We start from the raw sequence: 26776 nt of genomic DNA, 5'->3' as shown, positions 1-26776 counted from the left end.
AGAAGTAGAACTATTAAGTANACTATATAGTGTAGTATAGTATAGTAATACTAGTTACATAAAGTANAGAANACAAAGTAANAAGTACAGANTNAGANNAGAGAGAGAGAGAGTAAATTTTTTCCCAAAAGCGGTACGCGCGACATACATTAAGCAATCTTAAATTTTAATAGATGCGAATTAAGCAAAAGTACTTTCAAATTGAATTCCATTGAATGTGATCGAACGACTTCATGCAATTCGTATGTACATAGCTCGCGTCGCCGAGCGAGCAGTCGCTTGCTTAGATAAGATAAGCGGTGCGCTTGTGCCGCTCGAACTACATACATAGTAGTCGCTAATGTCAAGGAAAACCGAGTCACGCCTCGCGCATATCGCTCACCATTGCATCGCATATTGAGACGCTCGTAGATTAGTGTTAGTGCACGTGTCATACCACCTCCTTCGTCGCATTACAAGTGCAACGCAAACTAATGCCTCATCCTGCCTCCCGTCCCTCTTCCTCCTTCCTATCTTTCTCTGCGTTCAGCTTGCGGTTATGCAAGCTGAACAGCATGCATTGCCAATTTTCTCGACCGGATTGCCCGTAGACTCTCGGCCTCATCTTCTCTCTCAATCCCCCTTCCTACAACTCCCATCGTGTCATTCTTTAATAAAAAGACAATCTTCCTTCTTGTGCTAGCATCGTATGTATTATAAGTTACACATATTAACTCGTATGTGCAGAAACTGCAACCTTTCCTGTTGTTTTACTTCCGCTTGGCTTCTCTTATATTCTTTTCATACTACTCCTTCCTGTACTCAGAACACGAATCTACCGTCTTTTTTCTCTTTTCTTTCGGGCCTCCTCAGGTTCCTCTTTTCTTTTTTTGCCATGCACCTCTCAGATCTTTTTGCTAATTCGCGTGGCTTCTGTCTTTCCGTATACCTCTCGAAATCTTACTTGCACGCAGACATGCAATACAGGGCCGTATGAATCCGCAACCGCTACTCATGTCACGTCAGCGAATCGACATAGAAATCAGCGGATTTCTTTTGTCATGCGGCTAACGCACTTATTTTATTGCGTGCCGCTCCGTCAAGATTTCACGCCGCGTAAACGGAAAGATAATACGTACACGGAAAGAATTTTCTATTAGAATTAATCCTGAAAATCACGTGATAATCGTAGTATAACATGATTATATGTGTCGAAGAATTTTATATGATTCTCTCAGATTTATTAATATTTCCACAATAAATATTGAAAATGTGTGTTGAATAAATTTTACTAAAAAATATGATAAAATTTTAGTAATTTTAAAATGCGCTTATCCTAGCGCCGAGATACTACCGTGTTTCCTAAGTTAAACAGTTTATAATTCTTTATGCAGTATGGTAATTGATTGGCTATTGATGGCATTATATATTATTACAAAGACACTAAAGTCGTTCTCCAGCAAATAGTACAAAATGTAATAATATAATGACAACTAATTTGTAATGATTGTGAATTTCACGAATTGCGTTATAAATATTTTGTCTTAAAAATTTACAATTTGCTTGTCAATTTCTATTATGTTCATAAAATATGTTTATAAAATATGTTTATAAAATATGTTCATAAAATATGTTCATAAAATATGTTTTCTATATTTAAAAGTTTCTAACATTATCGATAATATTTATTAAGTTGCCAAATTGTTCTACATTTATCACTAAATATATAATATTTATAGCAAAGTTTGCGGTAAAATATAATAAAAAATTCTTTTCGTACACATGCGTACATGCATCCATATTGCGCGACTTGCATCTATAATCGTGCTGCTTGAATAATGATCAATAAAAGTATATTAATGTACTGGAGATTGTCATATTAAAACAACAAGTTGCAATAAATAGTGCAAAAGTAAATGGTGTTACTTTTGCATAATTTATTATCTGTATAATAAAATTAATAATATGCCATAAAAGTTTTAAAGTTTTATGCCACTACGCCCTACTAATAACGTTGATTAGTTAATCAACAGGAATTTTTATCTATTAATTTTGATCTGTACGAATCAATTGATCTCAGAATAGCTTTAGAAAATAATGTTGCAAGTCTCATGGAAGCATTTTCGTTAATATTTTGAGTGCCACGTCTCCGAAGAGAAACTCACTGTAACTTTTCGTAGAGATCCCATTTCTCATTTCTGGGAGATCTTATTTGTATTAATAAGCGAAAAATATTAGGTGTAGTAAAAAGAAATCCATTATTTTTCCATTCAATTTCATGCAAAAATAATGGATTCCTTTTTACTACACTTAATATTATTATTTTCGATTGTAGCAACGTCTTTTCCGTGTATAAATCTTTCTACATATTACCGAAGAAAATGAGAAATAAAAAGTTTTAAAACATATCATGAAATTAATTTATGGTTAATTTTAAATTCCGTTACAACTCCGCTTCTTACAAAGTATTAGATTGAAATAGCCACTTCTCGATGGTGGAAAAACTAATTTAGCAATATAGCATTTAATATAGTAATTAATCATGACATATTATGCAATATAATGAATATAAATAATAATTTGGTGTATTAATTAAATGACTTAATATTTTCGAAATCATTTATCTCAATATTTAAAAAATGACATTTATTACGCAATAATTTAAAAACTGAAACGTACGAGTAGAACGTTTGTATTTTGTGAAATAATCATAGAATCATTTACACTAAGTGTTTTCTTACTATACTTACTTGCCTTACTTCTTGAGCTCTTCGCTCAAGGATATGCGATAGTTACACAGCTTGTGCTATCACGTTATCGGGAAAAAGTAAAACGACCGTAATTTTTGTATACTTCAAGATAAAATGAGAAATTGCATTAACGGAACGTCGTGTCAGCGTTCGAAAACGAATGTGTCGATTTTGATCCAGTTAGAACATGCCAAGAGAAAGAAATGATATTAGCTCTAACGGTCTCCCGATAATCGCGTGTATTTTTATTACAATGCAATTATTTTTTTTGAATTAATTACATCAAAAGAATGGACGCATCGTATATAGTCTCAAAATTTTATGATGATCAGATAACTTTAAATTATAATTTAAAAATTATTATAGCCTCAACATTTTGGTATTAGAATTTTTGTTTCAAAATGATCTCAGGAATCTACTCTTAAGGTTTATTACAATCTTCATCGGACATCTTGTATATTGTTATCGTATTATAAATAAAAAATATATCTTTATAATATTAATTCATTAAGTATTCTAAGAAAAAGCTTTAAGATTCACGTATACATTAATAAAATCTTTTTATTGAAAATTAACTCGATATACGGAAAAAAAACGGCTATACGGTTGCTATGACCAAAAGTCGCTCATCAATACATTTTTTGGTTATAAGAACTTTACGATAGTGATAACCGTAAGATTGGTATATCTTAATGGCTATGACTGTTAAAATATGCCCCTTGTTGTTATCACAGTCCAAATGTATTGATGGGCAAAAATTATCATTATTTCCAGCTGTGGCAACCGTAACATTTTTTCCGTGTATAATTTACTTAATTTTGTACATTTGGAATTTTAAACAAAATTCTAAATATTAAGTGAAATAGAGATAACATCCAACGTTACAATTTTTCGTCAGTCTACCTCTGTCTTCGTGATGAAATCAACGTACAGCTGTTTATATGCAAAAGCTGTTCATGTCAGGGGAATCATTATAAGCAATACCGAAGGAGATCCGGATACGAGAATACAGTCAGCCGAATAAGCTGCCGTCTAATTTCGTCCATGACCGCGTCCCGCTTGTTGCTAGACAGACTAAGAAAGCGAAGACATATCGCGAATGTAACAGATCGCGAATGAGAATCTAAGAAAACGAGGAATGCGCAGCTGTTCGGAAGGAATTAGCAGTGACAGATTAAAACGTCAGCTGATGAAAATTCGTCTCCACCCTTTGCTAAGCTTTCCTCGTTCTGACATTCTTTTTAAATCTGTCAAATTAGTTTCTTTATATATATAAAGTTTCTTTATATATATTCTGTGTCTTTCTGTAATATTTTGGTGTCAGAAGCTACATATTTTCTATATCGATTGCATTTTTTGGAAAACTCATCCTTTATCAAAATTTTGCTTACCAAAAACAGTAAAAATCGCGAAAAGATTATACTCATACTTGATCATTTCGATTTTCACATATAATTATAGTCTAAAGAGTCTTAAATCATGCGCATTTTGAATTGTTGCAGACTTATCTAAGATATATCACATTTCAAAGTTTTCTTTAATAATTTATAAATATAGATACTGAATAAGGAACTAACCGTGACATATGCTATCATAATTCTGAACAACATTCAAGAGGCTTTACCTTTATGCTTTAACCGTTGCTCGTTGTTTATTAACTTTTTAACTCCTAATTTCCTAGAGTTCTTAAAGCGAGTGATTGATTTCAAAAAATTTTCTGTATAATAGCATGTTTGATATTAAAAATTATATCAAAATGTAATAAATGAATGTAATTAATGCGTAAATATAATATAATGTCATTAATTTTATTTATATTAAAAAGGTGTGCGAATAATTCGAATTCGAAACTTTAAAAAGTAAAATATCTTGAAGTTTGAGAAAAATCCGTAACGTGGTTCAGGACTTTGTGTTTTATATAATTATATATAAAAATCAAAATGATCAATGAGATACAACCGAAAATACAATTTGCAACTATAAAATATAACCATAATATAAAAAGAGTGTTACTTATATATTTTAATTTCAAAATACGAATTGCAAATAGCCTTCAGATACATTAAAGATAGTTTAAAAGTCAAAATGTATACCAAAGTAAAATTAAGATACATAAATATATTATCATGCTGTATTATCGAAAAGATGAATAATATCAAAAATTAATAAAAAACTTTAACACACATTATGTTAATAATTCGTTATAGTTGCTCAATGTTAAAAAATTCGACTCTTTTTTTTTCAAGTTGCATAATTAAGCTATTATAGTTAATTATAAGCCGCTGACACGCAATTCTAGATAAAACACATTAGTTTTTCAACGGCTACTTTTATCGTTGCAATACATTTCTGTTTTAATGCGAATAATAAATCTCTTCTATCGTGCATTAAAGCATAAAGGTAATGGCTCACGAAAAGTTTATATGGAAATTTATAGAGTTCAATCCAACAATGACAATTTTCTTTGGATGATAATGTTATATGAGATATTTTTAAATAATATATGTGAGAACGTAATTTCTTGATTTTGTCGATTTATTTTGACTTATGAAATCATTTTAAAAAGTCACGTATAATTGGTTTTTATGGTGAGATTAAGATAATAAAAAAATTATAAAAATTTAAATAACCGATCTAATCTGATAGCTATTTGCAATTAATCATGAAATCATAATTTTAATAATTTATTTCAAATTTAATAATTTCAAAATTCTAATAATGTATAATTTAATTTGATTACTACAATTACATTTATAATTTGTAAAGAACTGCGCTTATTTTGAGCCAACAAACACGTCATTGAACAGTTATCAATTGTATCATTATATACTCATAGATAATAACTTTATTTTATAGATAATAACAATAGATAATAATAATACAACAGAAATATTAAAAATTAGATAATTTTATATCCTCAATCTCTGCTAAAAGTAGTTCCGGTCTTTTTAAGATGTCGCTTACTTTTTTTTTTTGATAACTTGTCAAAGTTATCAAAGCTGAAAAATATGTTATTAATATCCTTTTCAGAAATGTTTTTAATGAGATATTTGGCACATCTATCTTATGATTAGATATTAAATGAATAACATAATGTGAGAGCTACAACAAGTGCGGGCACTTGTTGTAGCTCTCACATTATGTTATTCATTTAATATCGTCACTGTGAGGAGATAGCCTAAACGTAGAAATAAGTCTCATGGAGCAAAGGAAATAGATAAAATAAAAAAGTTCTAGAAGCATGTTTAACTAAAAAAACAACTATCAATTAATCTACAGTTACAAAAATCGATTAAAAACATATATAAATAGCAAAATTAATATAAACCTCAACTTCGACACTAATTTGCAGCTGTTTTAACTAATGGCATTTATATAGTTTTACTCTACTCTTTATACTCTGCAATTTGACGTTCGACTTATCTCTATACGGATGATTCAAATTTTTTAATAAAATTGGCAAAATCTTTATATGTACAATTTAATACTTATTTTCTGAAACTAATAATATAGCTTTTGATCAGTAAATAACATTGAAAAAAATAAAATAATTTCAAGCTTATGTTTCAAGCTTTATAAAATGAATGTAACATCATTACTTGTGTGTGCAAAATGTTTCCACGCAATTGCAATATAAAGAATATGCAATATAAATATTAATAACTATAATATTTGATGCAAATATCAGTTTGCTGTCTGACAGCATGGTCAAAGTCTTCATTCGCGAATGTATTCAATCTAGTAACCTTGCACTCTTGAACTATGCTAAGAAAAAACTCAGGTTCAATAGAAATATTACATGTGCACGATTTGAAGATACTGTAGACACAAATTTTGCAAATGTATGTGTACAGTGAGTTTACTGGAAAAAAAAAAACCGTTTTTACACGAAAATGAAAATAATCTGGATTATGATTACCGATAAAAAACATATACGTTCATATTAATTAACTAATAACATACAGGTATATTATGGGTCACTGATCAACACACCAATAAATATCCTGATCGTGTAAATTTCATGTTAGCACACGAGTTAGCAATAAATACAATTAGAGAGAATTCCTAGTATTCATTATCTAAAAAAAAATCCGCATAGCTATCATAGCTTATGAAAAAAATATATATTCTAGATAAAATATTCTATACTTATATAGAATATATAATCACAGTCAACTATTTATGCTATAAAATTGTGTGTAACAAATAGCAATTATTAATAAAATATTTTGTATATGAAATAAATAACAATTAAAAGCGAAATAATATGCACATTGAATCGGATCTATAGATATAAAGTGTCTCATTTTATAAATTATATCTTAAGATTTCTCGTTTCTTAATGAAAAAAGAACTTTAATATAGTGATTTGAAAAGCTATTGAGGTAAGCTCCCTATACAATGAAAAATGAGAAGTTTCATTTAAAAAATTCAAAGTGACCTTGACCTTAACGATGCTACTCAAGATCAAGTTAATACTTTCTTATGTTTTTCTCTGAACTAACAACTTTTGTTTGGAAACATTTTTCCATATTTATCATAATTTTCAAGAAATCTTAATGCATTATTTAAAATAAGACATCATGTATATCATCAAATAAAAAAATAAATAATGTGATTATAAGACTGCATTTTATAAAATATAATTACATTGGCTCGTTATACTCATCCGTGCTCATCAATGGACAATGCGTTTATGATTCAGAAATTCATTAACGCAAGTAATAGCTTGAACTTGGAACAAGCAATCTCACGTGACTGCGCACATTCCAGGAAGATATTATAGACACCAATTAGAGTGCCAAGCATTAATCGCGCACGATATATCTTTGGCAGATCGAATATGTCGTAAAAATAAAAGTAAAAATAGAATCGCTTTTCTTGTTCAGAACAAAATAACATTGAAGTTGAAGCGTATATTATATGTATAAATTTAATATAATATTGATCTTATTCTCTATTATAGATATAACAGAAAATTGTCTATACATATTAGAAGAAGAAATTGAGAACAGCTTGTAACAAACATTTGTAAAATAGTATTCAATCTTTACAAAATTTTTTTCCGCAGATTTAAAAAAAAAGTGTTAAATTTTCTTTAGTACACGATATACACGACAATCAATGTTATCACAATGTAAAGAATACTTTTTCAATGTATATGCAGCTAATGTAGTATTTTACATTACTGCGTTTCTTATTTTGCATTTGTTTATATTGCTTTCGTTGTGTAATTTGATGTTGGTAGACGATATTAATAGCAAAAAGACAACAGTAAAGCGCAAGAATCTAATTACCCAAGTTAATTGGTCGGTATTGCCGCCATTGCTCAACAGTGCATTATTTCGCGTGACACGGCATTTTCTGTCGGTGCTCATTTTTTTGTTTGCATGCGCAAAAGGGCGGATACAATTCATTGGAAAACAAAACCTCACCGGCTTTCAAACAGTCGCATAGATTGCGTCGATACAAATGACTTTTAAGATATGGAATATTGTCACCAATATGTTGGCTTTTTCACGCAAGTCAATAATAATAATCGTCACGCTCGTATAAAAAGGCAATTTTTCCACGCGAATTAATATTTCGGAGCGCGTATATTGTATGCAAAATAATCTCGCAATATGTGATGTGTTGATAAACTGTATATCGCATATTTCCTAGATATAAGTGCTGCCAAATTTGTGTATAAAGGTTAAGAGCTTCTGTGTTTTGCATAATCATTGAATATACAGGAGTTGACAGATAAAAAAATTCTGTTTTTTTAATATATTAATTTCAGATATAGAATATTTTACTTTTAGAAATATCAGCAATCGTAATTTAATCGTAAATTAGCAGAATTTAAAATATATCGAAAATATGTTAAAACTTTTTGTATAATCTTTATTAAGATTATGTATAATCTACATCGTTTGTCTTTCACTAAAAATTTTTGTAATTATAATTACATGTTATTATAGTTATAATTATTATTGCTCTAATGTTGGTGCTAAAAAAAATTTCTCTTAATTTTTTTAAAAATCAATGTCTCAATAATTTGGATCTAATAAAGTATAGAATATGTTTTGCGCTACATTTTTTTTGCGTTTCCATAATCCGTTTTAATGTCACTTTCTCGAAAGCAGACATAAATTTCACATTCAAAGATTATTTAGTTCATTATAAGATGCTTAACGGAACTGGTAGTGTCAGTTTTAAATAAACCATTACACGCACGTTCTCCAACAAATACTGGATTTGAATCAGGCCATGCAACATTGCTCGAATCTTTCGCCTGTTTGCTATGAAAAGCACTTTTGTATTTTTTTGTTAGAGCAAGATAATATACTTCTAATATAAATTACGTTTCACCACGACATTGTTCTATTTACTAGTTATATTTCTGTGTTCAATCATATTTAATTTTTGAACAACATTCAACTTCAATTTCATTAATTATTAACACAATCAAACTCTTAATCATACGGAATTATTATTTGAGTAGACAACGTTATCTTCCCACGCGTGGCCTGAATATATAGTCGCCTTTTACTTGTTCAATATAAGATAGATCTTGAGGCTATTAGTCTCAGTCTTTTCCCGCGTTTAAACTGATTTCTGATTTTTGGTTTATCGCTCGAAAAGATATGCTATTGATATTATGCTAATGTATATTATTAACATACCTAATTTTACATCGTATTATTGCAATTATAGATCCCTATCTACTATAATAATGATTTTTGCAACTTAATCGTTGAAATTGTTTAATTTGTGTAATGTTAATGCACGTTAAATAGTAATGGCACATATCTAAAAAATATGCATTCGAAACTTGCGTAACAACATTATTCAATCTTTGATTTCAAAAAATTATATAATCACCCTTCATTCAAACATTTATTTGAGCTATAAAACTTAAAATTTTTCCATTTTACTACTGGCAATTCTACATGCGTAGATATGCGCGACACACTTATACTGAGTATACTTATTATTAGCGATATATCTAGCGCATGATTAGAGTGCACTTGCACAAGGTCAATCGTGTCTCCAGTGATTCTAGCAGCCATAAATGGCCAAGATTCAACGTGTGATACGCGATAGTCTCGCGATATATTAATGATCCATAATGACACGTTATACATATTCTCAATAAAACACGAGATTCTTTTTCCATTCTTTTGATACAATACAAACTTTATTGATTCTGTTAAAAAAAACAACATATACGCACGAATACTAAGAATTTTTTCTTATGATATTTATTTTATTTACCGAAAAAATGTCAAAAAATTCTTTGAAAAGAATGCCTATTTGTTATTTCTATCTTTCATGACTAATGTATTTCAATTACTTACTAATTTTTTCCTTTTTTCAAATTTATAACATTTTGAAATTATTGTTCAAACATGTATAAAGTGTATAATGACTACAATAAATACGCCACGGTAGATACAACAGAAAGATTAACAGCAATGCGACGAATAAATATAAGCATAAGTATGAGATTATTTACACAACACGTTGGTGCGCGTTGCATGTCTCTCAGTTATAACACATCAAGTTGGACCGATCATAAGTGCTAAGTATCCGTCTAACGCGTGCCAAAAGTATCCTAGTCTAGGATGTATGAAAATATATTTTCGTGGCGCAGCATGAGACGATCACTACTCGCCCGCATGCAAGAACAAGTGCTACTAATAGGAAATATATATGCACTTTCCTATTAGTGGTATCACGATCCTGTTATCATTTTTTATGATGAGCGTCACAAGACGTAGAAATTAACTGATATTTATTCTGTATAAACTTTGAATTATTTATTATCTTTATATAATTAATAATTATGTAATTGTATTAAAATAATTAATTTATGTAATTGCATTAATCAAACTATCCAATTTACTTCACTAGAATTCATACAGCAAACAAATTAGTGATAAATCGATAACTAAGGAACAATCGAATGCATTTTTATTACGCAATACAGTGAGTTCATCTTTTTTCTCAATATCATCATGTCGGCATGCAATTAAATTACGACATAATTCATGTTACATTGTAACTGCATAAAACTATGTCAGTCGCGGTAACGAGTTATTAATCATGACTTGAACTTGAGAGCATTGAATATCATGCCTTTAATTTTGAACCGATGTATATTTACAATTACAACGTTAAAACAATGTTGTAATTTTTTTTTAAAATTCTAATTATTTCTCGCAAATAATCAATCAAGTATTTTATTTTATTTGTAATTTAATTGTAAAAAAAATTAAGTTTATATTAATATAATAGTTCTCTTTAACGCAACATAAAAAATGATCTCAAACACAATAATTCAATTAAGTGGCATCGTTGTAATGTGCTTATTTTACATTCGTGCTAACTGTAGCAGCTATATCGATATGTGGCAAGCAATTAACGTGCATCATACGCACATTAGTATTGCTGATTCATTATTTACACTAAACTGCTACCTCTGCCGCAATTACTGTTCTTATGGCAAAGTATTCTTACTTCTCCACGAAGAACTTCATTAATCTCTGACACGTGCGCAGAGGTGTGGACATCCGCTATTTAAGTGAGTGTCATTCCAATGCATTTAGACTTGTCAGACATGCGTGCTGGTTGTATCAAATTAATCAACAAAAGACACATATCTTTTTCCAGAAAGACAATACGATCACATCAATTAAGACATCGTTTGTTAAATATATTTTCTGTATAATTAAATTACGTTTGAGATGTTTCAGAATTATACATTAAATTAAATTAAAATATATACCTTGATCATTATAAATCCACGTGATAATTTTTTTCATGTTTCAATTGATGACTCGAGCACTTTATATTCTGTTAATATATTATTATTTCTATACGTTAATTTTGTCACACTATTCGATATTTGTATGATTTTGAATTCATATATTTTATGTGACTCACATTAGCTTTGCATTCTTCTATGATTTCATGTATTTGTTAGTGTGTAATGTGCTTAATAAAATGTAAAGCCATTAATCGTCTTCTTGTTCATCATTGGAATGTCGTTTTTCGTGTCGACTTAAATGTATTGTAACTATTCAACCGAGCAAACTAGATCGAGATTGACTCTTTATGATATTTATTCTAAAACGATAGTGATCAGGATTAACAATAAAATGACAACAAAATATTTATTTATTAAGCAACGACTAATTAGAAAGTCTGTAGAAAATGGAGATGATTTGATTATAAATTATGGATGTGATAACAAAAATCAATAAAAATAGTACTGATATAAATATATGGATACAACTATCATTATTCGAAACATGACAAAAAATATATAAATATATAAATATATTACAAAAATAATAAGAATATAACATTTATTACAATATCCTATATTGTAATAAAATTCATATTTAAAATCATATTCAATTATGAATCTCATTTGCAACAAGTATTGTATTATATATGATTATAGATTGTTTATTTTAAGATCATAATCTATTTTGAATTACGTACTCTATTTTTTTTAATAAACTTTTTAATAAGCGGCTTAAGCAATTTATAATGGCCAGATTAGAGCAAATATCAGTCAGTTGACTATTCCTTCTTCTTCTTTTAACTTAAACGTTTCTTTCAAGAATTTGACGCTAAATACATAACTTTAATCGGAAATATATCTGGTATGGTATAAAAACTTAAATTATTAAAATTATTATTAAATTATTTTATTAAATTATTATTAAATTATTATTAAATTATTATTATTATTAAAAAATTAAAAACTATACAAAATTATTGAAGCTACAGATAACAATTTCAAATCTTCTTTATGAATAGGATGAATCCAAATTGGTATTAAAAAATCTGTGATTGAAAAAATGCAATAAAAAATATACATTCAAAATTTAATTTTTAGACAATATTAAATGAAATTAATTTTTTTAATTCTATTTTTAACACACGCAAACTTACTCAACTAAAAAGATATAATTATGACACGAACACATATAAATTGAAACTAATAGCTTTAGCCTCACGCAAAAATGTATCATACAAAGTGATATTTATACGAGATTATATCAGGAGCTTATTAAATAACGCATCACGTGATTGCGAGATTTGCAATGATACTAATTGTCAACAACTTTGCTGTTAAATGCGACACGTTGCAATAATGATGTTATAAATTTAACACTGCTGCAAATCGTTCGTCGATCGTTAAATATCTCGCAACGGTTCTGAGCGAATGATTAGTGATCCGGAACCGAGGCAATTTACGATAGAGGAAGGAAGATTTGTCTGAGTATTGATTATCTACGGTCATAGTTAGCAAAAAGTATCGTACCTTTCTTTAACGCCTTGGATCACTTCTTAATAAGAAGCGCTCTCTTCGGAATAAAACAGGATCTGCAGCGCATATTTTAATAATTCAATTAATTGTGTCTTTTTACATTGCAAGCTTGAGTCTCTTAAAAATTCTTATCAGAATATTGTGATTTAATGAAAATCCGAGTCACCGATCAATTTTCTCATTTTTAATGTCCTTCAGACAAAATATTTATTATAGATATCATTTTCATGCGTAGTATATCTTTTTAAGAAACGGAAATAAAATATCGACCTTGAATGTACTGAAACCAGACATAGTGGTGAAGTTCATTTTCGTTTACGTTGGCTGTTATCCAATAGTAAAATTTAGCAGTCGTTGGAGAGTTGAGACGAGTATGTAATGACGACTACATACATTATAACTGCAGAAATATCCAGTAACGATTCCTGCTTGGCACAACAGTTCGCATATTTACTGCGGAATATTTTAAGTGGCAACAGTAATATGTTAGTTTTGTACGTCAGGCATTCTAATATAGTCGTATGTATGTATAAACTGTTATTATTGGCAACTCTTCACTTAGGTCCCACAAATAAATATTTTTAATTTGTCGATAATCCTTTAGAAACGTTTTATCAATAAAGTGAATAATATAAAATAAATGGGTTCATTTATTTATTATTTATATTTGCACATAATCCTTACTTGTAAGTAATGTTATTTTTTATTTTGATTATGAAACACTGGGAAAAATTTGGTTGAAAATGAACAAACCAGAAGATTCTGGTTTATCGATTTTCAACCAAATCATTTTTTTCAGAAAAGTTATATAAAATCATCAATTATTTTCTCGCAATATCACTGTTCCAAATAGGACTTTCGATGCAAGAAAAAGATCTTCAGGTGTAGAAAATCATAAATAATATTATTCATGTATTATCCACTTTGGCATTGCGGACAAGAAACTTTTCCATGAAACGTTTCGACGAAGTGAAAGTTTCGACGACAGTGGAATTAAAAATATCGGGTGTGCAAGTAGAATTTGCAAATTGCATTTTAAATGTACCACTACGATATTAAATATGTTCTTACATGTTGCATGATTTTCATGATACCATAAGGTATTATCTTCAATGATGAGATTGTTTCTTCTAAGATGAAAAAATTAAGATTTTTCATCGATCTTTTTTCATATATCTTTTTCAAAGTTGTCTTCGTGTGTTGCGATAAAGATATGATTTTGCAATAATTAATCGAATACTTTATTAATGTTTATCATGCATCAGCTTGCATCAAAATTCTATTCTAAGATAACTTATGCGAATGTATTTTCTTATGAATGTCAGATACATGCGCAGTTCATATTAAAGGTAAGGCTCTTGAGAGAAAGAAATAAACATGTGCGATTCATAGTCAAAATTTAAATAATTTAAAAACAAAGAATAAATTATTTACTGTAATTCCTTCTGCAAATATTTCTGTTTTACATGAAATATATACAGTTCAATATATGTAACATTAGATATTATAAAACACAATTTCTTGATTTAAAAAAAATTGTTGCAGTCTTTTGAATATAACAATAATAAAGTTTTCAATTTTCAGCAAAATTATAATTTCTAAAGTACTTTTAGTATTTACGCCAATTTCGATGATTTATATCTGATATCCGCAAATGTTTAAGATATCTTCTTGTTGCTGATTCCAATTAAGTTTGTATCAATTTTCGAATGCATAAATTTACATATAATTTACACTTTAGTTTAAACGTAATCAAATCTTGTTACTACTCCATGGAATTCAAAAACATTGTCAAGAAGTAATCAAATCTAATTATGAATTTTGACAATAATTAACAGAACGTGTTAAGTTTCAAAAATTTAGGAATTATATATAATTCTCAAGGTGGAAATAAATAATATTTAAATAAAAATGGATAATATATTAAATATATAATTATACATAGTAATATTATATTCTGCGCGAAATTCTGGCGAATAATTTTCGAATGACGAATTATTGTAGCTATGAGAAAGAAAAATTCGAATTAATATTTTATAATATTGGATTTATCGTACAATACTTATTTCTTTTTATTATACATATAAATAACAAATAAAAAAAAATCTTCTCCTTTAATTTTAAATATTTTACTTAACATCATTATAAGTTATATTTATCTTTCATTGCTATATAATAAAATACATTTTTAAAATATTTAGATCGTAATTAATATAAGTCATTAATTTAAAAATGAAAATAGAAAATTAATATGTGTTTGATAATATTTTTTTTAAAAGTTATTTTATTTTTTTATCTTAATAAAAAAAAAATTGAAAAATGTCTTACCTTGAAAAATCCAGTGTTTAGTAGATTCCAAAAAACCGTTAAATTTGATCCTCGAATCTATTTCATAAGCATACTTGACGAGAATGCACAAGATTCGCTCTATCTTGGCGGGACTACGCCATACTGTAAAAGATTTGTACATCTCTTGCAATGTATATATCAGTAAACTCGAAAGACCATCTGAAATACAACAAAAATTCAAACGTGAGAGAAATATATTATGTGAGCAGCACATTGAATAAATGCATGTATTTTTTTATCTAAACTAAAGGAATCTGTGGAGAGGATTAATAATGAATATAAAGATAAATGGAGTCTTAAAGCCAATAGAATCGTGAACACCAGTTCTCTGACAATTACGTTATGATATATTAGACATTGTGGCAACCAATGGTGGCGCATCTGGTAGTTGTGACTCCGCCTACTAAAGACTCCCGGATCGTTTTTAAAATAAGGAAATGGCCCCTTTCATGCCCTCGACACTCTACTCTTGAACACCTATACTGTGTCCTACTCCCAACTAATGTCGATAGCTCCCTTTTTCTCCCTCTACCGCTGAAAACCCGATACGTACGACCCAGCGGAATAGACAACGGCGCGATGCAAGTGCCGTGCCGCTGGAACGCTTGGTGTTGGTTCCCTCCTTTTACGCGCCCAGGTGTACCTGGCCAACCACATTCTGCTGTGCGCGCGTGTGCACACGATGAGAGCGAGAGAGGAAGAATAGAGAGCGATGGGGGAGGAGCCGAGACAAGGAAGGGTTACGGGGAAAGGGACGAGGAGCTCGTTGATATGGAGAAGGGGTGCAGCGTGCCTTTTAAAGTTCGCGCGCAGGTGCGTTGGCCCACTGAACTATAATACTGTTTAAAAGAGCATTGGCCATATATATTCTTATGTATTAAAGTTTACTCCGATAGACATTTTCTTTAGGCGACAATCTATTATTATACTCTTTATACATGCATAGTAAATGTTTCATATAATTCTCATCAAAATTTTGTTAGATACTTATGAGCTATGCATAGTATAATACTGTATCTATAAAACAAAAAATCCAAACTTTGACTAGGATTGATTGTGACAGAGGCATCATCATCTTGGCAGACTAATGTTCTATGCAAAATTATTATATAGTATATCAATTGTATTATTATATCACTGTATTATTATATTAATTATAGGCCAGATAGATTATATTTAATGTAATGTTTCTTTTGCAAGATTTTTCAATAATAAAATTTTTTGTATGAGCGTAAAAGATGTACAATTTCTGAATACAAATTTCATGAAATGATTCAATTTCTTATACATAGTACAATACCTGCCGCCATATTCCTATCAATATAATACTTTGTGACCACGTCACATGGCGACTGAAGAAATTCTTCTTTCGTTTTTTATTCACTTTGCATCGTAAAAGAACAAAGCAAAGAGGAAATTGTTACTCAGAAATTCTCTTATTTCCGTTCTCTAACTATCTACTGCTTACCACGAACTTTCACCGTGCGACGCCATTTTGCATGAGATGGACTATAATACGCGTAAAGGAGAATACATAAGTTATTCGTATGTATGCCATTTCTAATAGTTCTTATTTTCTGGTGCAAAAACTTATTTTCATAATTTTTCTGAACTTTTTTCCAATGTCTACATAACAGAATAATTTAATAAAAATTAGTAGAGACCTTAAAGAATATGTGTGTATTTTTACAGAATTTTTCGAGTTCTTTAAAAGAATCTTAAAATTGAATGACCCATGTGTGCTGTTAAGTTTAGTTACATACATGTAAAAAAAAGAATAGAAGTGAGAATTGAAATTCTACTTCAATCTTCGAATCACAAAGAAAATTATATTAAAATATTAGCTAGCTTACGTTACATATAAAAATTTATCTTCACATCATTGAGACTTTCCCATTTATAGGATATTAATATAAATTTATATAAATTTATATAAATATTAATTATATAAATATTAATTCAATAAATTATATAAAGTCCTCCTAATAGACTCCTTCCTCTCCTGTTGTAATGAAGAATTGCTGAATATATATTAATCACCTTTTACTTTAGTCATTATTTTTTTATAATAAATGATTTGGTAATAACGTTGCAATTTTTTATAACTGTCATGATAAGTAACTGCACACTAAAATTGTGCTAAGATTGAAAAAGTCACTTTACTATTACATTTTTTTACTGAAAAAGTTATTTGTAACGAATAACGAGTAAAAATAAATGGAATCAATTAATAATTCTGTTTATTAATTTCATATTCTTAATTATTTTTATTCATAAATTCAATACTTTTAAATATGATTTTAAAAACTTACAAGTACAATTTAGGTGACCGGTTGCCTAAATCGTACCTTTTGCAGTATTTTACAAAAGGATTTATACAACAAATTAATTTGTCATTGGTAAAACTTTAAATATATAATAATAGAACATCAAGCTAAAACATCAAGCTACAATTTCCAATATTCATATTTAAAAACAAATTTAATATTGAATCCTTTTACAAATTAGTGCACAAATAAAAAATATATAAAAAAATATCTTAAATGATATGCATTCAGCAATTCTGTATTTTATAATTTTCATATATCAACTGAAAGAAAGACATTATCAGATTTAAAGCCGCTCTATTGCTATGCGATTCTCAGTAATCTATGCTCATATTATCGAATCAGGTTCGATTACGTAATGTGAGGAGCGTTACGAACGATATCATTTGGTCCCGTGAATGACACGACAAGCTGTTGTGCATATTTCGTCACGATACGTTTATATTCGTTTCTTATCTGACCGAATCCTTTCGTAGAAGAGAAACCGAGATGTGTATAGTTAAATGCAGAACTGAAATGAGATTGATGACATTTGGATATGTCTTTCTAAAGTGAAGAAAGAGTTCTTATATCGCGCGACGATGACAACTGTTATGAATGACTGTCCGTACTCTTTGATTATATATTGACTAGGCTCTTACAAAGAAACATGATCCATTCGTAAAACACTAGCCGGCAGAGATAATTTCATATTGCAATCATATAGTTACATTTAAAGTATCTTTGATACTGACCTTAATTTTCTATTCTCGTAATTCTTTTCATTTCGTTTTAGATCCTATTGTTCAGAAGTTAAATGGTACGTTTAAATAAAATCTAGCAAATACACACAAACGCGAATGAATAACTTGCAATGAACAAATTTGCTCTTGCTTCCAATATAGGATTGGAGAAAGCTATAGCTTTAAGAGAATTTACTCAGAGAATATAACGGACCAGTATCTAATTATAGCTTAATTAAATAGAAAATTATCACATAAAATTATTCACAAAATATATAAATATATATTTGTTCTACATAAAGGAGATACGTGTTCTACATTTAGACACGACAAATGTACATTAACTATATTCACTTAATATTAGTCTACGTTATATGGATAATTATGTATGTGTGTATAATATTAATATTTATTAATGTCGTATATTGATTGTTGTATATTGCCATTAGAAGCTACCTTAAGAAAAGTGCATCCTACATCAAAAACTTGAAATCAGTATAAGTTATCATTCATTGAGATATCCTTAGAAAATCAATAAGATAAATAAATACGTTACTTTTAAAGTCCAAGGTAAAGCGTGCTTTCTAAAATGGAAAGATATTATCTTAAGTCGTCTTAAGATATACAATAAAAATGTTATTAAACGTAATAAAAGTAAGACTTAAAATATAAAAACATAATCTTATCAGAATTCTATCGGCGTTATAAAGATATGTTATCATAAATAAATAAAGAATGTGCATTTAATATTTATTTTTTTCCTACCTGCTAAAAAAAAATAAAATATTGTGTCAAACAACTGCCATTTAAATTGAATTTTATTGATTGCATCTATGTTACCTATTATATTATTCTTATCGACACATCGTAATTAGATCATAAAAAAGTAACAATTAGCTCCGATCTGTTCAGCTAATAATGATAATTATGTAAGTCGTATAACAATGAATTCTTCGATTACACGAGAGCTTATTAAATTGGTATCGTATCAGTTTCGTTTCTAATCAAGGTAAATAGTGCCGCCGATTTAGATCCTCATAAAACATCGTATTTCTCAACTCGTGCCATGAAAAATTTCTTAAGATCGAAATATGTGTTATAAAAAACTAACTATGAGAAACGCCGCTCGTAAAACTGTTTCAAATATCACGGGATCAACATGAACCCGAAAAATCTGAAAGTTCGACTCTATGTGGTGAATCGTGCCACCAGCAAATTTTAATCCCCAAAGTCATTATTACTTCTTGTCGCTATCGAATGTAAATCGTGCGTCCAACTCATATAAAAGGATCGTAAGACCTCCGGACAGTCGTAAATCCTGCTATTCTCGCGCTCGAACAATTTCAATATAAACTACTTCCAAGTTACATAAGTAAACGGAAAATATAAAACATAAGAATAAAGTAAAAAAAAGAAAAAAGAAAAAAAAGAATAGTTAATAACATTTACTCTATATTTTTTCTATCTTATATTTAAGTGACTAAAAAATATTTACAAGACGTATTACATTTTAGGGACGCTTCTAGTTGTAATAAACCGGTACGTCGACGACAAAAGTATCCAACGTAGCAACAGCTATAGCAGTAATGGTTTTTTAACTCGTTAGTCGAGAGAATCTGCATATTTCGAGCTTGTCACGAATGAGGAGCTCATATTACATGATCAAACCTCCCTCTCTCGTATGTGGCTCGCGGTCCAGCATAGCATTGAACACGACTTTGCCACAAGGGTTGATACGAGAACGAGCTTTGTAGCAATGATACCGTTGTGTCACTACGTGTAATCGAAACCAAGCGTCGCCGTCATGATACGATCGAGAGTTCGTTTCGTCGAGAAGAGACGCACTATTTATTATACGTATGAACATATAATAGCATCTAACATTAAATAAGTTATCTTTAATTCATTAATTTAAAACTAAAATATATAACACTCATAGTTCAGAATATCTAAAATATCTAAAATTAAAACGAATAATTATTTTTACGCAAGAACAAGAACATTTGATTATTAAAACATATATCAAATAGTATAGAGACAACTATAGATCTCCGATCTATCAATACATTCTCGTTCCACAAGCACATTATTTCAATAAATATAACCGAAGACTCTGCAACAATTCTTCCGTCGCCTATAAAAATAGTAAACGCGAAATTGCAATAAGTTCCAGCGGAAAGAGTCGAATGAAGGAACGGTCGTGAACGCAGCGGCTTTTACGAGACACGACATTTCGGAAGCAGTAAAATTCTATCCTGTCAAGCGTTCGCATAAAATCCTTGCTCGTCAGCCACTGTGGCGCAAACACAAGGGGAGTAAGCAACGTGCATACTCTCGATTTGCGAATGACAAAAAGAAGAGAAAAGATAGATGTAATCGTGCAATTTAAGATAAAAGATAGATGTGATAGATGTAATTTTGTCGATTGCTTAGACGTGGGTGGCGTTATAGAAGAGGATGACATTTTTTCGTTAATGTCACTCATATACGTTTGCAACATCGTATCACTTGAAACCATAAAAACACCCATCGTGAAAATAAACGCTTCCCTTCTCCGAATATATAAAGCGAACATCTGTCTATATTAATCAAATGTTCCGCAATGATATTTCTGCAAGCTGATATTTTTTTACATAACTATGTATACATAATATAATTTTAGAAAAACAGACACATTCTCCGTTTTAGATTTGATCTATCAAATTTTTCTAAAATAATCTAATTATAATAAGTATAATATTAATATTTAATTCGTTTATACAGACTTGTTAGAGTAAAAATGAAATCAAATAAGTGAAGTAGTAAAGCAGTAAAAAATTAATAAAAGAATTGAAATTTTCACATGCGTGACCTGCGTTTAAATTTAAAAGAAAAATCTTATCCTTTATATATTCTCGTAATAAAAATTGGTTCTATCAACATCCATTAATTAATAGCTTAAGACTTAAGAAACAAATTGAGTTAATGTAAATCATAATGAGTTCTAAGAAAGAAACCAGATGATGTTATTATCATTGAACTTTCAATAAAGAAAATGATGACATGCTTGACGGATATCGAGACAAAATAGTTGTGCGTTTAATGCACGTATTACTACACAGAGACGACATTATCTACTGATGTGCGAACGACGTACAATGCAGAACAAGAAAGAGAAAGACACAGACGAGAACGAGACGAAGAAACCATAAACACACCCGGAGACTGCTTGAGATGCCGTGAAGATCATTGCCCTCTCGGAAGAGAGAAGGCGAAGATCGTAAAGATTTTAGGACTCTTTGGACACGCGAAGTTGGCTCGCGTGGCGCTTCGCGAGAATGAAAATGAAGCATTCTGGTCTGTTTCTACCGTAAATTCCTTCCTTTAACATTTTTTATGATTCGCATCGAGTAAGCATCGATCGAGAGGAATGGTCTGAAAAGAAAAAGAGATGCATCGCGCTTACAACGAGCGTTTGTATGCAAGTGTGTACACTATCGTCAGATCGTTGTCAACCACTGGGCATTATAATATTTTACGATATTTTTGTAATAGTGCTACACTGCTCCGTATAGAAAAAGAGGTATGAGAAAGGAGAAAAAGACAGATCATTTAACCTTATGGCTCGTAAAAGAGAACCGGCTCGACTCGCTAGACTGTGACCGACTTTATTATCCACCCTCCTCTCTATTGAAATATCCTGCTATCAGGTGCCAAAGCATGCCCTGCTATCCGTGGCTAAACCACCCTCAAAACCGATTTATGCATTTAAATAACTAACTTTAGATAACTAACTTGTAAAATATCGCATATTAAGATTTTGACATATTACATTTCTCTATATATTTCGATTTTTCATTTAAAATCTTCAGAAAAATCTGTTTTAAAAAGTAGCATAATAGTAATATAATTAATTATAAAAATACAACAATATTATTACTACACATTTAAAAAATTAAATTTAAAAAATAAATTCATAATATAATTGGTTTTCGGATAATTTGATTAATTCAATCAAAATAAACCAAACTAAAAATCTATACGCAAAACGACTTGCTAAAATAATGTTCTGCTCTATATAAATATAATAAACATTTCAAATTGAATAAGTTCTTCTTAAAGCTCACATTTAATCAGCTGTCTAATCATAGCATCGCGTGCTATAAGAAATTGGGACGCATTGTGTTACAGCTTGCAGACAGTTAAACGAGATAAATCAATCTGCTCTATGAAAGAACATCATAATCGGGCGCGTTTGGCAAAGACATCATAAAACGAAAGGAACACCTAAAGTTTCTTTTCCCATTGGCTAAGGATGTTTAACAACAACAGAGTCGAGAGGAAGACAAAAATCTTCGTAGTATTAATGTATTGCCACAATGCTTAACGTTAAACGAAGGTGAAAAATCGAATTTTGGTCGGTGCGTTGTAGGTTATACTGTAGATTATATCGTCGCCAGTGAGTCGTAACTTTCGCATCAGTAACACGACGGTGGCAATAACTAAGATCGGGACAAAGGGTGGTTTCAAAAAGAGAAGGAGAGATGAGTCAAACTGATGCGGGAACCACTCGACTCGCTAACGCGAAGAATTCGCCTAACAGTCTTTTGACGCTTGTATCATAATCGTAAAGTCAACGAAGCAAAAATTCCACCGTAATCCATTCGATGTGTTAGTTTGTCGAATCGTATTTTGTACTTTCGTCAGGGATATGACGCCCTTAAAATATATTCGGTGAATACTAGTATACATTAGGTGCATACATATACATTGCATATATACAGCGTATCTAATAAGATTTGACAAAGCTCTTGTATGATAGAATGTGTAGATAAAATGGACTAAATCGAAAAGTCTTCTACCATTGCAATGGTCAAAACTTACCGAACATTCTGTATATATATTTTTATTTTAACAAGTTTAAAATGACGCGCGATTTTAATATTTAATGAATCATTTTTCAATGGATTTTTTGCAAAATATACAATATAAAAATTCCTCAATATAATTATTTAACAATATATATTTTAAATAGACAAGATTGTTTGTTGGAATCTCTCAAACATAATAGTATTTTGATAAGAATAAAATGTCCTTATTTCAAGCAGTTTATATAATATTATTACATGTTTTTATATATTAACACATTTAATATATAATAACACAGATAAACTTAACGCCTGCCCTCTGTCGCTTTTAATATTATCAATTTTACATTATTGCGAAATCATAATGAATCACGTTAACTGTCGTTAAACATGTGAAAACTGATAGCGCAATATAATCCGTCCATGCCCTGGCGATGTTTTAATCGCGAATTATATTCTCTTTATCCTTCAGCGATATACACCAAGATGTTTTCTTCTACGTATGGGCAGTCATTATACACTTCAAACTAATCACAAACTTATTGCTTGTTAATAGTGTTTGTACGATAGTCATAAAATAAGCGCTTTGCGCGCAGAAATGACTATAAATATCTTGATCGAATTGATAAGTAATTCATCAATGGCGTAGCATCAAAATCGAAATTATAAATCTTATAATTTTGACATGGAAAATTATAATAATGCAAACCGGAAGAAAATATCAATAAAAGTTGTATCATTATTCTTTTAAACTTGTCAAAAAAATATAAATATAAATATATATTGAGAATAACAACTCAGAAAAACAAAAAATAAATTAATAAATTATATAAAATAGTAAAATTAATACGAAAAAAGGAAAAATTATAGAAAATTTTGTTTCAAAAAGTATTATTTAGCTCCTTGGGAATTCTCAGATTATTATTAATTCGCCAGTCATTTAATATTTCATATTTCGCTATACAATTAATACATAATACCATTCCATAGTCTAATAAGTCTTGTTTGTGTCCATGAAAATTTCAAAACAATCGCTATCTATTTGAAATAAGAGGTAATCTGCTCATACATAACTGATAGATTAGTCTGTAACTCAATAAAAGATTTAACAATAATATAATATAACATATTATTTATAAATTCATCCGATTATTATGATATATGTATATATTTTTAGACTCAACATAAAATGATAATAAAATTACATCTTAATTAGAATTCTATATTGAGATATATTGACATTATATGTCATTTGAGAAAATACACAAATATTTTATAAATATATGAATATATTACTTAAGGATTTTTTTTTAATATTTGCTTGTTTAATGTGGCATATATTTCATGGAATTCTAATTACGATATAATTTTATTTCTATAGTAATGTGTGTGTGCCTGTGCCTCTGTGTGTGTGTGTGTGTGTGTGTGTGTGTGTGTGTGTGTGTGTGTGTGTGTGTGTGTGTGTGTGTGTGTGTGTGTGTGTGTGTGTGTGTGTGTGTGTGTGTGTGTGTGTGTGTGTGTGTGTGTGTGTGTGTGTGTGTGTGTGTGTGTGTGTGTGTGTGTGTACGTGCGTGCGTGTTTTATTCAACAGTTCTATTTTTAAAATGTTTTACGTAATAAATTTATTTTTCTCAGTTTGATCAAAAGATCCGCAAAAAAATGAATTTTGTAAATGATAGTTTAAACGAAATGTCATCACGCGTTATAACTAAGCAAGAAAGGAAACTAACACTAGGGTCCGTGTGAGATTTACGAGTAGGATTTTCGGTGAAATCCATACCGAAAGAGAATTAACGATCATAAAAGTCTCGTGATGATTAATATGAGAATATAAGAATTTTTTCCATTTCTTTCAGTGTAACCGCAATTATTTTTCTGCGATTAACTTTCTGAGAACGATGATAGATCCATTCATAAAACACACGCAGTTAAAAATCTGTGGCTTAGATTTCTCTTTCTTCAAGACATCTTCAAGTTTTGCTTACTAACTAAATATAATAGTATAAAGTAATAAAAAAGCATGAAATTAATAGAGTTAGTTCCAAAATTGTAATATTTAATATTTTCGTTAAAATATGTGTATCGATTAAAACAATTTATTGCAAGATTAATTATAAGCAATTGTAGAAAACTAGTTTAAGAGACAATTAGTTAATTATATTTATCAAAGAAAGTATAATAAAAATTGTAATATTTATAATTAATCAAATGCTTGCAATTAAACATCCAACAAATAAGCATATTTTTGTTTTTCGGAAGAATAAAATAGATATAAACGATATAATATAAGGATATAATATATAGATATAATATAAGGTGAAATTTTTGTTTTCTTAAGTTTGTTGACGAAGTCCGTTTTCTCAGGCATTAGTTTCAGATATTAAACATTTTTTGCTGTTAAAACATTTTGTTAAAATGTTAAAAATTATTACCATTAATAGTATTAATTACAATGGATATAATTCAAATAATGATTATACAAATTGTTACCAATTTTTATACCTGAATGTACTAAGTATTTATTGACAAGTTCTATTTCGTACAAAAGCATTTAAAGGCTGTAATATGTGCTTAACATTTATACAAACATTAATGCGAAAAATTTCAAAATAATATTTTTTTAATATTATTAATAGAAGAATTATACTGAAACTAAATAAGACGATACAAGATACTTGTGAGGAAAACTATCATATAAAAAAAATTCTATATCTTTATTTCTATGTCTGAAAATGTTAAGTGCAAGAGCTAACGAACTTATTATTTAATTGAAGTAATCATCGAGAACACGCTTTAGTTTCATAAGCCACGTAGCCGCTTCGTAATAACAATGAGCGATACATTATTAAAAGCCCTACTCAATGTCTCGAAATGCTAGGCTCGTAAAAGTAAACTTTACAATCATGTACTCGTCATTATCATCCCTAGAGTTGAGGCATAACATCTCCATGACGCAACAGCAAGTGCTGACTTTTCGTATTATTGGATGTTGTGCTGCTTTTTCATTATCATCGATTTCAATACTATGAAAATGTGTTATGTAAATTCGATAATTAACCCTGATGATTATTTTATGCGCGCGCGCGTGTGTGTGTGTGTGTGTGCGTGTGTGTGTGTGCGCACTGTAAATTAATGCGTGTTTATTATCAGCTCGACAGTTCGGAGTCTATGTATAAAGAAAAGTAAAATTCCCGCAATATTCTCAGTAATTTCTCAGATACGACAATAAATTTTTATCTCAGAAATTACTTTCGAAAACAATGCAAAATAATATGCAATAGCTGCGCATTAGAAAAAATTACGCGAACAAAAATACCACGATGAGAAAAAGTTCAATGATAAATATGCTATTCACGAGAATATTTCCTTCTTTTCCATATTTATTCTCGTAAAAAAACTTTACAGTTATGCTATGATTTTATCTCAGTGAGAAATTGTAGATGCAGATGTATTGCAGCTCTCTCTCTCTCTC

At 29.5% G+C, this 26776-nt stretch overlaps 1 protein-coding gene across 1 annotated transcript in view; it reads right to left on the bottom strand.

Annotated features, from left to right (window-relative positions):
- Positions 1 to 15529, bottom strand: part of LOC105622568 — a 24673-nt gene extending 9144 nt beyond the window's left edge. The window contains exon 1 of the mRNA XM_012203984.1: positions 15388 to 15529. Within this exon, the coding sequence (XP_012059374.1) occupies positions 15388 to 15529 (142 nt within the window). The remainder of the gene's footprint in view (positions 1 to 15387) is intronic.
- Between the last annotated feature and the right edge of the window lie 11247 nt (positions 15530 to 26776).

The sequence above is a fragment of the Atta cephalotes genome (genome assembly GCF_000143395.1).
Source record: "Atta cephalotes unplaced genomic scaffold scaffold00046, whole genome shotgun sequence".
NCBI lineage: Eukaryota > Metazoa > Arthropoda > Insecta > Hymenoptera > Formicidae > Atta > Atta cephalotes.
This window is presented reverse-complemented; position numbering and strand designations above follow the sequence as displayed.